Below are 15,530 nucleotides of genomic sequence, written 5' to 3' on the forward strand. Positions count from 1 at the left end.
GGATCTGCAGTCAAAGAGGTTCCCCATGCCAGAACAAAATAATAATAATAATAATAATAATAATAATAATAATAATAATAATAATAATATTTTATTTATATCCCGCCCTCCCCAGCCAAAGCCGAGCTCAGAGCGGCTAACAACAATAAAAGTAACACAGCATTCTAAAACCAATTCATTCTAATCAACTCAAAGTCAAATTAATGGCAACCATTGGGCTAGAGTTCTGTGAGGATTACCAAGTGGAAGTCTTCCTCCAGGCAGACGTAAGGCCCACAGAAAGATCATGGGCTGGCAAATATCACAAATCTAGAATACCTAAGCTACTTTATACTGAGGCAACCCATCTACTATATATTTTGGATAGTTGTCCATCCTGTCTGTTCTCTATAGGTTCGGCTGTTTCTTGATATCTCGTTGCCAAAGTCGGCACAAGGGTTCCTGGTTGAGTTGGCAGGGAGGCAATCTTTGTCTCTGTTTGGACGCCATGTTGAATCAAGATGGCGGGCCAAATTGGGCCTGACACTCAGCCCAGTCTGTGGAGATGGTGTTTTCGCTAGCAAAGAACTAAATCTGTCTTTGAACTTTGTGATTACAGTGGTGCCCCGCAAGACGAATGCCTCGCTAAACGAAAAACCTGCAAGACGAAAGGGTTTTCCGATTTTTTAGCGGCTTCGCAAGACTAATTTCCCTATGGGCTTGCTTCGCAAGACGAAAGCCCATAGGGAAATCTCCGGGGACAGTGGGGAAGCGCAGCGCGCCTTCTCCTCTGTTCCCGGACCTGTCCTAAGGCTTGCGGTGGGAGGTCCGGGAACAGAGGGCAAGGCGCGAAGGGCTTCTCCTCTGTTCCCGGGGCTTGCGGTGGGAGGAGGGTTTTTCCTCCCCACCGCCAACATTCAGAACAGCATTCTGAATGTTGGCGGTGGGGAGGAAAGCCCTCCTCCCACTGCAAGCCTTCAGGACAGGCCCGGGAACAGAGGGGAAGGTGCGCAGCGCTTCTCCTCTGTTCCCGGGGCTTGCGGTGGGAGGACGGTTTTTCCTCCCCACCGCCAACATTCAGAAGGCTGTTCTGAAGGCTGGCGGTGGGAAGAAAAGCCCTTCTCCCCCGCCAGCCTTCAGAAGAGTTCCCGCCTAGGCTGCGGATAGCAGCCTGCTGCCCCGCGCGAGGGGCGCTCTTAAGTCCTGCAGGGCTCCCGAAGCTGCGAATGTCTGCCCCGCGCGAGGGGCGCTCTGCTTAAGAGCGCCCCTCGCACGGGGCAGCAGGCTGCTATCCGCAGCTTGGAGAGCCCTCTGGACCTCTTCTGAAGGCTGGCGGGGGGCAAAAGTCTTTGTCCCCCCTGCCTGCCTTCCCGGGGGCTTTTAAATCGCCCCGGGACAGCGGAGAATTCATCCGCTGTCCCGGGGCGATCTTAAAATGCTGGCGGGCGGCAGCGCTGCCGCCCGCCAGCATTTTAAGATCGCCCCGGACAGCGGAGAAGTCTCCGCTGTCCCGGGGGCTTTTAAAATGCTGGGGGACGGCAGCGAAGCCTCCGCTGTCCCGGGAAGGCAGGCGGGGGGGAAGCAAAGACTTTCGCCCCCCCACCGGCCTTCAGAAGAGGTCGGGGAACAGACTGTCCCCGGACCTGGTCTGAAGGCGGTTTCCATAGGAACGCATTGATTGATTTTCAATGCATTCCTATGGGAAACCGTGCTCCGCAAGACGAAAAACTCGCAAGACGAAAAGACTTGCGGAACGAATTAATTTCGTCTTGCGAGGCACCACTGTACTTGTTGGTGGGCTTCTGCGGCAGCAGTGCAGTGGTCCAAGAAATCCAGCAAGGCTGTGAGGATGAAAACAACCTGGCAGAAAGTCTCTGCCAGCACAGAGTTGGGTACATTTCTCAGGGTAGCATCCATAAAACGGCAGCCCCCAGTTCTTGATTTTGAAAATTTTCTCTTTCAATCCGACCTGAGCACCCACACCCTTACCTGGCAGGTCCCTCCATTGCGACATCGTTTCCGGCAAGAGTTTTCTCCTATTTGGGAATAAGGAGGTAAAGTAGAGAATGGGTGTGTGATCACTGAAGTTCTAACCAGTTCCCGTGAGAGAAATACACTATTTATTTAAGACAGTGGTTCCCAACGGGTGCTTCCACAGAATCCATTTAGGGGTTCTGTGGCACAATTCACATAGCAAAAACTACCATAGACATATCAAAATTTTCAAAAGTAAAGGGGTCCATGGCTTGGCTTTTGAAAAACAGCCGGCCCGCAGTACTTCGCTAAATTGGGAACCACTGGTTTCAGACATTTCTATACCCCTTGATTATTCCCCTTTCTCAGCGGTGTTCATAAAAAACTACCTATGGAAAACAGGCCAATAAAACAATAACCATTTTATCCGTAAAACCAAACACTACCTTAAAATGTCTGCCGGAACGAGAAAGGCTTACATCATATCCGAACTATGAATTGAAAGTACATCCAGCGCAGAGTTAATGCATGTGGCTTTCCTCAAAGAATTCTGGGAACTGTAGTTTTCTCCTCACAGGGCCACAATTCCTGGCACCCTTAACAAACTACAGTTCCCTGATTCTTTGTGGGGGGGGGGGTCATGGGGTTTAAATGTTTGTGGGGTGTGCTTTAAATTGGTGGTATGGATCTGCCTTCAGTCGTGTGCCTGATGTTCAGCAAGGAAGCCAACCAGATTGCAAAAGGCTAGGATGGTTTTCAGCTGAGCTGTCTGGCTCGAAAGCAGCAGTAGGCAATTTCTGGTCTATAAATCCACCTTACAACACCTCCATCCCCGCTTTATCCAAATCTCTGCTTTGCTTAAAACCGCCGTTTTAACACCTGCCTTCTCTTTTGCTCCCCTGACGTGATGCAAATCCAGAATTGTGATGTGGCATCCCCAGTCCTCCAAAGGCGGCTGCGTGACGACAGCCTTACAGTTCTATGTCTATAGGAAGATAGCTGCCTGGTTCAGAGTCTCTAACCAGTCATCCCTCCAGGGCTCAATTATCTCATCTGATTGAACAAAGGTCTCTCTAAGGTCTCAGGCACAGGTTTTCCCGTAGCCTTGCTAAGGTGTGGATGTGTTCTTAGAATCACAGAATCATAGAATCCTAGAGTTGGAAGAGACCACAAGGGCCATCGAGTCCAACCCCCTGCCAAGCAGGAAACACCATCAGAGCACTCCTGACATATGGTTGTCAAGCCTCTGCTTAAAGACCTCCAAAGAAGGAGACTCCACCACACTCCTTGGCAGCAAATTCCACTGTCGAACAGCTCTTACTGTCAGGAAGTTCTTCCTAGTGTTTAGGTGGGATCTTCTTTCTTGTAGTTTGGATCCATTGCTCCGTGTCCGCGTCTCTGGAGCAGCAGAAAACAACCTTTCTCCCTCCTCTATGTGACATCCTTTTATATATTTGAACATGGCTATCATATCACCCCTTAACCTCCTCTTCTCCAGGCTAAACATGCCCAGCTCCCTTAGCCGTTCCTCATAAGGCATCGTTTCCAGGCCTTTGACCATTTTGGTTGCCCTCCAGTTTGTCAGTGTCCTTCTTGAACTGTGGTGCCCAGAACTGGACACAGTACTCCAGGTGAGGTCTGAGTAACACTGGGTAGCAGCCCTTCTCCTTGCTACGGGTACAAATTGCAGTGTGTCAGCCAAATTAAGGCTTACTTTGCCCCGACTCCTGAATGTATGTCGCACCCCACTGGGCTCCCCCGTCCTTACTGATATTGCAGTTTGTTCCAGTCCAGCCATCCAGACAGTCACAGAAATAGCCCCCGATGAGGTTTTTGCACCCACGTGCGTGGAGACATGGGTTCTTCTGGCATTCGTTCACATCTGGAAACAAGAACATGGGAAACGCCAAGCCAAATCAGAGCAAAGGTCCACCAAGGTCAGCACTAACAGCTTCCAACAGTGATCAACCAGATTTCTCTAGGAAGCAGGGGCGTAGTGGCCTAAGGGTTGCTTCTCGCTGGTTGTACCCAGCCACTAGAGGTATACTACTCTTGTAAATGGAGGTTCAGTCTAAGTATGTGACTAAAACCCAAATGCATCCTTCCTCCAGCAATATGCCCGGTCTGATTTGTAAAGCCATCTAAGAAGAGTGTATTTTGTGGCAACTGTAAATCACACCAGTTAATCATCAGTGTTGAGAACCTCCATAATGCTTAAACAGAAGTCATGCCCAGGGTCTCCAAACTAGCTGACTCAGGAGAAAAACCAGAGAGATTACACCACTTTGCAAGTATCTGGCCTCACAGTTACAGAGAAAAACCTGAAACCAACTCAGAAAGCGTCTGGTATCTGCGCAGGATTTAGGGCAGTGCGGGTGGCCGAGTCGAGGGGGTGCAAAATTGAAAAGATCCATAATGGGAAAAGATCCATTTGTGGGCACCCAATTTTGGCTTGCACAGGGCGCCACATTACAAAAGATTACCCAAAGCCTGCCCGTTAAAAGGCTGAAAGCTCCGGGTTTTTCACCTCCCCTAAGTGGCAGTTCTACTGTGGAGCAGCGGAATGAGCACAAACATTCTAACCACCGAGGAGGAGGAAGTCCCAGCCTTCCAGAATGCTGAAAACAGGGCAGGCGAGGGAGAGAACGGGTGTTGATTTGGGGACAGGAAAGAAAAGGAAAATCACATGGCATCAATTGGAAGGGCAAGGAGGTGGAACGTTGGGAAGAGCAGAGCCGTCTTTGCCAAAGGCCTTAGTGGTGCATGGCGCCAGGGCGCCGGCCTCTCAGGGGTACCTCAGCGAGTGGGGGAGCTGCGCGGCTTTGCCGGCGGCTTCCCCTTTCCCTGCACGCCCACCAGCTGTGCCCCGTCAACTATATGGCTGGCGGGCGTGCAGCTTGCCTCCTAAGCCTCCGCGGGAGGAGAGCGATTCCTGCAGAGGCTTAGGATGGAAACTGCACCCCGCTAACTACCGTATTTTTCGCTCCATAAGACACACTTTTTCCCTCCTAAAAAGTAAGGGGAAATGTCTGTACGTCTTATACAGTGAATGTGTGGTCCCTGGAGCCGAATTGCCCAGGGGCAAAAAGCAAATTGTGCTTTTTTATAAAGAAAGAGGGAAGGGGGTGTTGAAAGGAAGCCGCTGATCAGCAAGCGATCAGGAGGGAGATAAGGGACTCTAGTGATAAAGGAGGCTGCCTGGGAGGGAGGAGGTAAAAGCACATGGCTCCTCAGGAATTTTGCATTGGGTAACCCCAAATTCACCATCAGATCACATAGCATATCCATGGCTACAGCCTGCACCCCAAAAAATCATGCATCCACTGTTTCGTGGGGCCGCAATGGCGCAAAAACGTGGTTACAAAGCACGGATCCACATAGATTCTCAGGATTTTTGCATTGGGCTACCCCAAACTCACCGTCAAATCACATATCATGTCTGTGGCCACAGCATGAACCACAAAAATCATACATCCACTGTTTCATCCAGAATATCTTTTTTCTTGTTTTCTTCCTCTACAAACTAGGTGCGTGTTATGGAGCGAAAAATACGGTATGTGGCTGGCAGTGTGCAGCTTCGCCCCCCCCCCCAATCCGTGGTAATTTGGGGGCGCTGGGTGGATATTTGCACCCCGGCACCGCATCTGCTAAAGACGACCCTGGGGAAAAGGGTAGGAGGGGGTGATGTAACCCAAGGAGGAAGGAGCGACTCTGGACCACAGAATGTCACGCAACGAAGGGCGAAAATCCTCACCGATCTGGCAGGTCTTCCCTGCCCATTGTGGAGGGCACAGACACTTGAAGCCGTCAGAGAGGTCCTTGCAAGTTCCGCCGTGGCTGCAGGGCTGTGAGAGGCAGTCGGTCACCTCTAGGGGGCAGCAAAACAATGCGCTGTGGTTAGGAGGATCCGGCAACAGAGGCAGAGGGAAATCCCAGCGCCTTAATAATCCCTTAACTTTACAGCCATCTAACGACAGTGGAATTAACATAGCGCCCGGCGGTTTGCAAAACTGCACTTCTGCTAGCAGTTACGGCAAGCTGAACCTAATTTGTCTCGGGAAAAGAACAGAGAGGCTGTTTTTTAAGGTTTCTGGCTCTTACGGTTACAGCGTTGGGGAAACTGAAACCACACAGAAAGCGTGTGGAATCCAATGCATAAATCATAGAAGAATTGGAAGGGACTCCAAGGCTCATCTAGTCCAGGGTCAGCAACCTTTTTCAGCAGGGGGCCGGTCCACTGTCCCTCAGACCTTGTGGGGGGCCGGACTATATTTTGAGGGGGGAAAGAACGAATTCCTATGCCCCACAAAGAACCCAGAGATGCATTTTAAATAAAAGCACACATTCTACTTATGTGAAAACACCAGACGGGCCCCCAAATAACCTAGAGATGCACTTTAAATAAAAGGACACATTCTACTCATGTAAAAACCATGCTGATTCCCGGACCATCCGTGGGCCAGATTGAGAAGGCGATTGGGCCGGATCCGGCCCCCGGGCCTTAGTTTGCCTACCCCTGATCTAGCCAACCCCCTGCAATGCAGGAATCTCAACTGAAGCATCTGCGGTAGATAACCATCCAATGTATGTTACTGCCTTCTTAAATGCAGTAACTCGATAGTGTGACCTGGGAGTTTGATGGGTGTGGGTGTGGGTGTGGCTGGAATGTGGTTTGTTTGGTTGTTGTTGTTGTGTTGCTTTTGTTGTTTTTAAGGGATGGCATCCAATTTCGTTGCACTTGTGCAATGTTGCACTTGTGTAATGACAATAAAGAATCTATCTATCTATCTATCTATCTATCTATCTATCTATTGTCGCAAAAGACTTGTCAGTCTAGCGCAGCCATCACCAATTGGGTGTCCTCCAGCTGCTCTGAACTACAACTCCCATCCTGCACTGGGGCTGATGGGCGCTGTGGTCCAAAACGGCTGGGGGAGGTCTCAGTTGGCTTGTTTTTTGTTGGTTTTGCTGCAATAGCCCAAACATGGCTATTCCACTGGAATTAATTAATACCAGTTTAGCATTTACTGCAGCTTTGAAGTTCCCAAACTTCAGCTGTCTTTCTTTGTCTCCTTTGGAAACACCTTGGGCAGCCCAATTCCCCGAATCTGAAATCCAAAAAACCTCTGACACCTTTGCACTTTAAAAAGTAGCCTATATTTTTGATGAAGTTTAGAATTTCTGGGGCCTATCTTTGGACTGTGTCTCATTTTTAAGCATCCATGTGTGTCCCCAAAATTCATCAGTCCTCCACCACCCCAAAGAAGTGGGAGAAGGTCATCTCGTTAGCTGCAGGTACTGATGTTTGAAACAGCAACATTTTTTTATTATTATTTCTTAAACATCCAGTTGGCATATACAGAGTTTTAATGCATATAATCTATCAGCAAAATTAAAATGCAAAGTAGGATTTTGCATAACTTGGGTCTGAACCTCAATGAAGGAGAAAATAAAACTAGGGAAAACACCGAGAAAGCGAGGGAAAATAGGAAACACTTATTCATCCATTTGAGGTTCCCATTCTACCCGGTGGAAAAATTGAACTCACATAAAAATTAGGCATGCGGAATAAATGATTAAGTAGGCTCGGTCTTCTGAAATTCATGCCCATCTATTAAACGGTCTGAATCCAGTGAAAGATCAACGTTTAATAAGCATTTTCCATTCAGATGTAAAATGTGCAAAGCTGAGTGCTCACACACATCACACGCATCCCTCCTCGACAACTTCTACCAAAGCAGAAATTTGTGCATTTCCACCTTTGAAAATCTTAACATCTGTTGCCAAAGTTTGCAAGTGAGAGTGCTAACACTCTATTTCCTTCCTCGTGAGTAAACACCATCATTTGTTTATTTTTTTAAATGCCCTTAAGACCTTAAGAACGTTAAGATTGGTAAAAGCAAACATCGCATTGGCGACAGCAGCCACGAAATTAAAAGACACCTGCTTCTTGGGAGAAAAGCAATGACAAACCTAGACGGCATCTTAAAAAGCAGAGACATCACCTTGCCAACAAAGGTCCGTATAGTTAAAGCTATGGTTTTCCCAGTAGTGATGTGTGGAAGTGAGAGCTGGACCCTAAAGAAGGCTGATCGCCGAAGAATTGATGCTTTTGAATTCTGGTGTTGGAGGAGACTCTTGAGAGTCCCATGGACTGCAAGAAGATCAAACCTCTCCATTCTTATGGAAATCAGCCCTGAGTGCTCACTGGAAGGACAGATCCTGAAGCTGAGGCTCCAAGACTTTGGCCACCTCATTAGAAGAGAAGACTCCCTGGAAAAGACCCTGATGTTGGGAAAGATGGAGGGCACAAGGAGAAGGGGACGACAGAGATGTTTGGACAGCATGAGTTTGACCAAACTGCGGGAGGCAGTGGAAGACAGGAGTGCCTGGCGTGCTCTGGTCCAGGGGGTCACGAAGAGTCTGACACGACTAAACAACAACAACACCACCACTCTACCCAGAATCCCTTGCAACCCACTTTGGTTCCATGATGCTGGGAAAGATTGAGGGCACAAGGAGAAGGGGACGGCAGAGGACGAGATCATAGGCGCCGACTCCATGGGGCCTGAGGGGGCCCGAGCCCTCTCAAAAATTCGTTTGGGGGGGCTCTGCCCCCCCAATAATTTAAGAAAATTATTACCGTATTTTTCCGGCATTCTGCCTCAGGGTCTTACTGCCCACCCTGCTCTGTTTCCTTGCTGTGTTTGCTCAAACGGAACAAAGAGCAGGGAAAGCCCCTCCCCTCCAGGCAGAGGGAAAGCAGAGTGTGTCTCTGTGCTCCGTGCAGGAGGGAGAGAGAGAGAGCGAGAGAGAGCGCGCGAGCTGGCTGACTTGGGTGGGTAGGTGAGGGAAAACTTTTGCCTTCCTTTCCTCCCTCCTCCTGTTATACCCCTCTCCTGCATTCTTAGCCAGCTGCTTCTCTGCACACCCCTCTCCTGCTCCGTGTCCCTTCTGTGTTTTTCCTTCCCTCCCCACTTAAAATGTGGTTAAAAAGCATGGATCCACATGGATCCTCAGGATCTTTGCATTGGGTCAGCCCAAATTCACCATCAGATCACATAGCATGTCCATGGCTACAGCCTGCCCCCCCAAAATCACGCACCCACTGTTGCCTGGGGCTGCAGTGGTGCAAAAACGTGGTTACAAAACATGGATCCACATGGATCCTCAGGATCTTTGCATTGGGTCAGCCCAAATTCACCATCAGAGCACATAGCATGTCCATGGCTACAGCCTGCCCCCCAAAAATCACGCACCCACTGTTGCCTGGGGCTGCAATGGTGCAAAAACGTGGTTACAAAACATGGATCCACATGGATCCTCAGGATCTTTGCATTGGGTCAGCCCAAATTCACCATCAGAGCACATAGCATGTCCATGGCTACAGCCTGCCCCCCCAAAATCACGCACCCACTGTTGCCTGGGGCTGCAATGGTGCAAAAACGTGGTTACAAAACATGGATCCACATGGATCCTCAGGATTTTTGCATTGGGTCACCCCAAATTCACCATCAGATCACATGTCTGTGGCCACAGCATGAAGCACAAAAATGATACATCCACTGTTTCATTCAGAATGTTTTTTCCCCTTGTTTTCCTCCTCTAAAAACGATGTGCGTGTTATGGTCAGGTGCGTGTTATAGAGCGAAAAATACGGTAGTTATATTATGCTTTGTAAAATCACAAAATTATGTTGGTATTTTTTATTTTCCTTGTTTGATGATAGTTACCTTTTAAAATACATTCAGTAATGAGTTAAAACAAATAATTATTACGGTAGTAAAAGAGGCGGCGCGAGTAGTTTTGCTCGGTGCGTGCGACTGGCCCAGCCCCTCTTTCCTTTTCCTCTCTTCTGCTCTCCCGCCGGGCGCCTGAGGGAGAGTTACTTAGCGGTTCTGAGGAGCCGCTGTTGTTTCGGCAGGGGAAAAACCGCCACCCGCGAACCGCCGAGCTCCCTCTCTCTTTCCAGCCTCTCTCTCTCTCTCTCTCTCGCGCGCTATGGCCAAGGAGGAGGAGAAGCCCTTCAGCCAGTCTATGGCCGAGTGGCGGAGGTTCATCTACAACCCCAACAGCGGCGAGTTCCTGGGGCGAACGGCCAAGAGCTGGGGTGAGGAGGGCGAGCGAGCGTGCGCGCGCGGGGAAGGGAGGGGAGGGGGCGGCCGGCACGAGGGGCGGTGGGAGGCGAGGCGCGGCGGGCACTTGCCTTGCCCACCACGCATCTCTCTCCTTCTCGGTCTCTCTCCCTCCCTCAGCTGGCGAGGGGGCCACGAGGTGGGCGGCAGCAGCAGCAACGGGCCGGGAGCGGATCTTAGAAAACTTCCCGGGGCAGGACCCCAGTATGGGCCCCCCCAATATTTTTTATAAGTCGGCGCCCCTGGACGAGATGGTTGGACAGTGTTCTAGAAGCTACAAACATGAGTCTGACCAAACTGCGGGGGGCAGTGGAAGACAGGAGTGCCTGGCATGCTCTGGTCCAGGGGGTCACAAAGAGTCGGACACGACTAAACAACAACAAAAACATGAAGCCACTTACCGTGCTGACACAACTCCCCACTCCATCCTGGGGGGCACACGCAGCGGAAACCGGGTGAGGTGTTGAGGCACGTTCCGCCGTTGGCACAGAGCTCAGGAGCGCAAGTTAATTCGGCAACGGGTAACGGAAGGAGAGCTGGTATCGGGGAGACACAGGAAAGAGAAGGCACAAGGCTGTTTTGCGAATGGGCCTGCCCCAAAGCCACTAGTCCAGTAAGGTCTGCTAGCATTGCCTTCCCCTTCAGGCTTACGGCCGCCATGGGTTGGGCATTAAAAGGAAAAAAAAGACCCCACTCTCACTAAGTTCCTCTGTTCGCCTGGAAATTATCCTGAGAAGCCACCTGAGAAACAGTTTCTATTCAAGTGTGATTTCGGTTTTAAACACAGTGTAAGGTAGTCTCTGGGACGCGGGTGGCGCTGTGGGTTAAACCACAGAGCCTAGGACTTGCCGATCAAAAGGTCGGCGGTTCGATTCCCTGTGACAGGGTGAGCTCCCGTTGTTCGGTCCCTGCTCCTGCCCACCTAGCAGTTCGAAAGCATGTCAAAGTGCAAGTAGATAAATAGGTACCGCTCCGGCGGGAAGGTAAGCGGCGTTTTCGTGCGCTGCTCTGGTTCGCCAGAAGTGGCTTAGTCATGCTGGCCACATGACCCGGAAGCTGTACGCCGGCTCCCTCAGCCAATAAAGCAAGATGAGCGCCACAACCCCAGAGTCGGTCACAACTGGACCTAATGGTCAGGGGTCCCTTTACCTTTAAGGTAGTATCTGTGGGAGTATATTGTATTCAATTATGGGGTATAAGAGTTTTTAGGGGGCTAACCAGGCTGGGATACATGGGAATAGCAGGTGAAATATACTCGGAGTCGCAAAGTGATTTCATGCTCTTTATTCAGCTCATAGTGGTGAGGAGGAATGAATGAATGTCCCCTCAAAGTATCTGCCTTATATACATTATTTACACAATGGGCTGCACATGATTGGCTAATTCCGGAATTGTACTGTAAACCAATCAGGTTGTGGATTCACTTCAATCTGGAGCATGATTGGGTGGTTCCTGCCAACCAATCATACTGCTGCATTGTTCTAGGACCAATCAGACTGCTGCATTCTGAATCCTATTGTTCTAGGACCAATCAGACTGCTGCAGTTTGGATCCTATTCGACTCAGTACATAACACCCCTCCCCTCTAAGTTCCAGTCCTGCCCGGGAGGTCGCATTCATAGTCCTCAAGGTACGCTGGTGGCCTACGTGTGCGTTGCGGCCTGGGGTGTTCCCTGGTCCGGGGTTCAGGTTCTGGCTCGTGTTCCAAGGATGCTGGCTGTGATGGGGCTGTTTGGTCTGGCGCCACCGGCTCGCTCAGTCGTGGTTCTGGTTCCGGTGTCCTTTCAGCGTCCCGGGACCTCTCTGTATTTACTGGTTCTGCCTCTCCTGCTGGCCCCTGCTGCTCTATGGGCCTCACTGCCCCACTGTTCCCCTGGGACTCCTCTGACCTGTCCTCCTCCTCCTGGTTTTCTCCCGGGAATCGTCGCCGTATCTGGTCACAGTGGCGGCGCCAGCATTGCCCCCCATCCGTTAGCACCTCGTACGACACGGGGCCAGTGACCCTGGTGACTGTGGCAGGTACCCATGCAGGGCCTGCCCCAAAATTCTTTGCGTACACTGGGTCCTGGGCCTCGAAGGTCCGGGGGTTCCCGCCTTCCCCCACCACTACCTCATCCTGAGCTCTATCGGGGTGAAGGCGGTCCAATCTGATTGCAAGGCGCCGACCCATTAGTAGTTCAGCGGGGCTCCGGCCAGTCGTTGAGCTGGGGGTGCTGTGCTGTGCTAGAAGGAATGTGGCAAGGCGGTACTCCCAATCCCCTTGCGTCATGCGGCGAAGGGTGTCCTTGGTGGTCCGCACCATGCGTTCTGCTTGGCCATTGGTGGCAGGGTGGAATGGCGCCGAACGGATGTGGCGGATGGCGTTCTGCGCTGTGAAGGTTTGGAATTCTCCTGACGTAAATGCAGTCCCGTTGTCTGAGACAAGAGTGTCAGGGAGCCCGTGGGTTGCAAACAGCCTGCGTAGTACCCGGATGGCTGCGGATGTAGAAGTGGACGGTACCAGTGCGACTTCCAGCCATTTGGTGTAGGAGTCCACCACTATGAAGAATGTTTTCCCCTGAAAGGGGCCAGCGAAGTCCACATGCAGGCGTGACCATGGTGCTCGGGCGGACTCCCAGGACTGGACTGGGGCCCTTGGGGGATCTGGGCGGGATTCTTGGCAGGCCTGGCAGTGTTTGACCCAGGCCTCTATCTCTCCGTCAATCCCCGGCCACCACACATAACTCCTGGCAAGGGCCTTCATTCTTACTACCCCTGGGTGTGTCTCGTGTAGGGCTGTGAGGACCCTTTTGCGGAGGGGCTGGGGAACAACGACCCTGCTTCCCCATAACAGGCACCCCTTGTGGGCCGACAGTTCATGTTTGCGGGTTGTGTAGCTGGCGAATTCTGGCCCGGGGCTGCTGTTGGGCCATCCCCTCCACACCCAGTCCAGGACCCGGGAGATGACCCTATCTTTCTTGGAATGGTGTGCAACTTCTTGTGCCTGAATGGGGCGGTCGGGAAGCAGCTCCAGGCTCATAACCTCTTGTGCAGGTGCCGGGTCGGGGCCTGTTTCTGGTAGTGGTAGCCTGCTGAGGGCGTCCGCATGGCCCATCGCCTTCCCAGGGCGGTGAATCAGTGCATACTGGTAGCTGGCAAGGAAAATTGACCACCTGAGGACACGAGGAGACAGCACTTGGGGGGTCTGCTTTTCGGGGGCAAACAAGCCAAGCAACGGTTTGTGGTCAGTCACCACGGTGAAGGGCCGCCCGTACAAGAAATCATGGAATTTTTTTACTCCCTTCACGATTGCCAGGCCCTCCTTGTCGATTTGTGAGTAGTTCCGCTCGGTTGCGTTGAGTGTCTGGGAAAAGTATGCCACCGGTACCTCTCTTCCATCTGGGAGTTGGTGTCCCAGGACAGCGCCAATGCCATAGGGTGAGGCGTCGCATGCTAGCACCACCGGCAGCCTCTCGTCGAAGTGTGCCAAGACCGAGTTTGAGACAAGCAAGTCCTTGACTGCCTGGAATGCGGCCTCCTGGCGCTGGCCCCACACCCAAGGGGCCCGCTTGTCCAGGAGTCTGTGTAGGGGCTCCGCTACCGCCGCCTTGTGGGGAAGGAAGGAATGGTAAAAGTTCAATAGTCCCAAGAAGGCCTGAAGTTCAGTCTTGTTTTTGGGCGCTGGGGCATCACAAATGGCCCGTACCTTGTCCCCAGTCGGGTGGACCCCTTCTGCGTCCACCATGAATCCCAGAAAGTCCACCTGGGGCACTCCTAGTAGACATTTTTCCCGCTTTACCTTGAGACCCGCTGTCTGGAAACGGTGCAGAACGGTGCGGAGGCGGTCCTCAAACTCCTCTGGTGTGGGCCCGGCAATCAACACATCATCGAAGAAGGGGGTGACGCCAGGAATCCCTTTAAGGAGAGAGTCCATTAGATTCTGGAATATGCCTGGTGCCACGCTGACACCGAATTGCAGCCGCTTTACCCTGAATGCTCCTCTGTGCGTCACAATCGTCTGTGCCTCTGCTGTTGCCTCATCTACTGGCAGCTGTTGATATGCTTGGGCCAAGTCCAGCTTGCCAAAAATTTTCGACCCAGCCAGGGTGGCAAGGACATGGCTGACCACTGGCACTGGGTATGCATGGGCCGTGAGGGCCTTGTTTATGGTACATTTGTAGTCTGCGCAGATGCGGACTGAACCATTAGGCTTGACAGGTGTGACGATTGGGGTTTCCCAGGGGGCATTAGGTACCGGTTCCAGCACTCCTTGCTCCATGAGCCGGTCCAATTCCTCGTCTATACGGGGTTTCAGAGCGAACGGGACCCGGCGGGCCTTGAGCCTGACCGGTCGTACTGCGGGGTCAAGCTGTAGAGCAATGGGGGGGCCCGTATACTGTCCCAATTTCCCATCGAAAACCCCCGGAAATTCCTTGCATATGGCGTCCACGTCCACTTGTAAGCTAGTGTGGTTCACCCCGGTGACAGCTAGCCCCAGTGGTCCAAACCATGCCAATCCCAGTAAGCTAATGTAGGGGCCCTTGACCACAAGCAAGTCTAGTTGCCGCGTCCGCCCTCGGTATTGCACCCTGAAGGTCCCCACCCCCATTGTGGGGACCTTACGTTTCTGGAAGTCCCGGAGGGTGAATGGGGCCGGCCTGAGTTTGGGACCCCCAGTAGGACACAGTTTCCTTAAGGTCCTTGCCGAGATTATGGATAGAGTTGAACCCGTGTCAAGCTCCATGCGGCATGGGGCCCCCTCTATCTGTACCTCTACATAAATTTTCTCTATGTTGGGGTGGGGCAACTGGTATACCTGGAAGTCCGTGAGCTCCGTCGAGTTGCCTTGGTGCGTTGGGCCCCGGGACCTGGGGCTCTTGGATTGGTCGTCTGATGCCTGGCGTCGGGTGGGCCGAGCCCAACACACCCGGGCGATGTGTCCCGATTTTCTGCACTGTCTGCACTCTGCATTGCGGAAACGGCAGGTCCTCCTCTCATGACTTTCTCCACAGCTTGCGCAGTTCCCTCCTTCTCGTCGAGGCAGCTGTGGTATGTGGGCTGCTTGAGTGCGCTGCTGTACTCGGTGCACCTCCTCCCTGTCAGATCCTGAGTCGTCGGTGAGGTCTTCATGGTGGACCCTCGGTTGGGACGGCTGGCTCGGCCGTGCCTCTTGTGTCGACCTCTCGGCAGCTTCCGTTGCCAGGGCCTCCTCCAGAGCGACCTGGAACGTTAGGTTCTTCTTAGCATAGAGGCGTCGTTGCAGCCTCTCATCCCTCAGGCCACCGACGAGGCGGTCATGAAGCATGTTCTCCAGCTCTGAGAAGTTGCAGAACCGGGCGGCTTGGCGGAGAGAGGTCACAAACCCAGTTATGGTTTCCCCAGGGGCTTGCCGCTTTGCGTAGAAGGCATTTCGACGAGCCACCACTGAGGGCTGTGGCGAAAAGTGCCCCTTCAGCTGTTCCA

General features: G+C 52.1%; 1 protein-coding gene and 1 long non-coding RNA gene across 2 annotated transcripts in view; one reads left to right on the forward strand and one right to left on the reverse strand.

Moving 5' to 3' along the window:
- Nucleotides 1-15,530, forward strand: part of LOC310851803 — a 153,057-nt gene that overhangs the window by 11,341 nt on the left and 126,186 nt on the right. The gene's annotated exons all lie outside the window — the stretch shown is intronic.
- Nucleotides 1-15,530, reverse strand: part of LOC310851476 (uncharacterized protein) — a 57,980-nt gene that overhangs the window by 7,504 nt on the left and 34,946 nt on the right. The window contains exons 7-10 of the mRNA XM_083753951.1: nt 10,490-10,624; nt 5,708-5,821; nt 3,722-3,835; nt 1,969-2,015 (exon numbers count right to left, since the gene is read on the reverse strand). Coding sequence (XP_083610077.1) covers nt 1,969-2,015; nt 3,722-3,835; nt 5,708-5,821; nt 10,490-10,624 — 410 coding nt within the window. The remainder of the gene's footprint in view (nt 1-1,968; nt 2,016-3,721; nt 3,836-5,707; nt 5,822-10,489; nt 10,625-15,530) is intronic.

This window comes from Podarcis gaigeae (assembly GCF_964106915.1).
Source record: "Podarcis gaigeae genome assembly, chromosome: 8".
NCBI lineage: Eukaryota > Metazoa > Chordata > Lepidosauria > Squamata > Lacertidae > Podarcis > Podarcis gaigeae.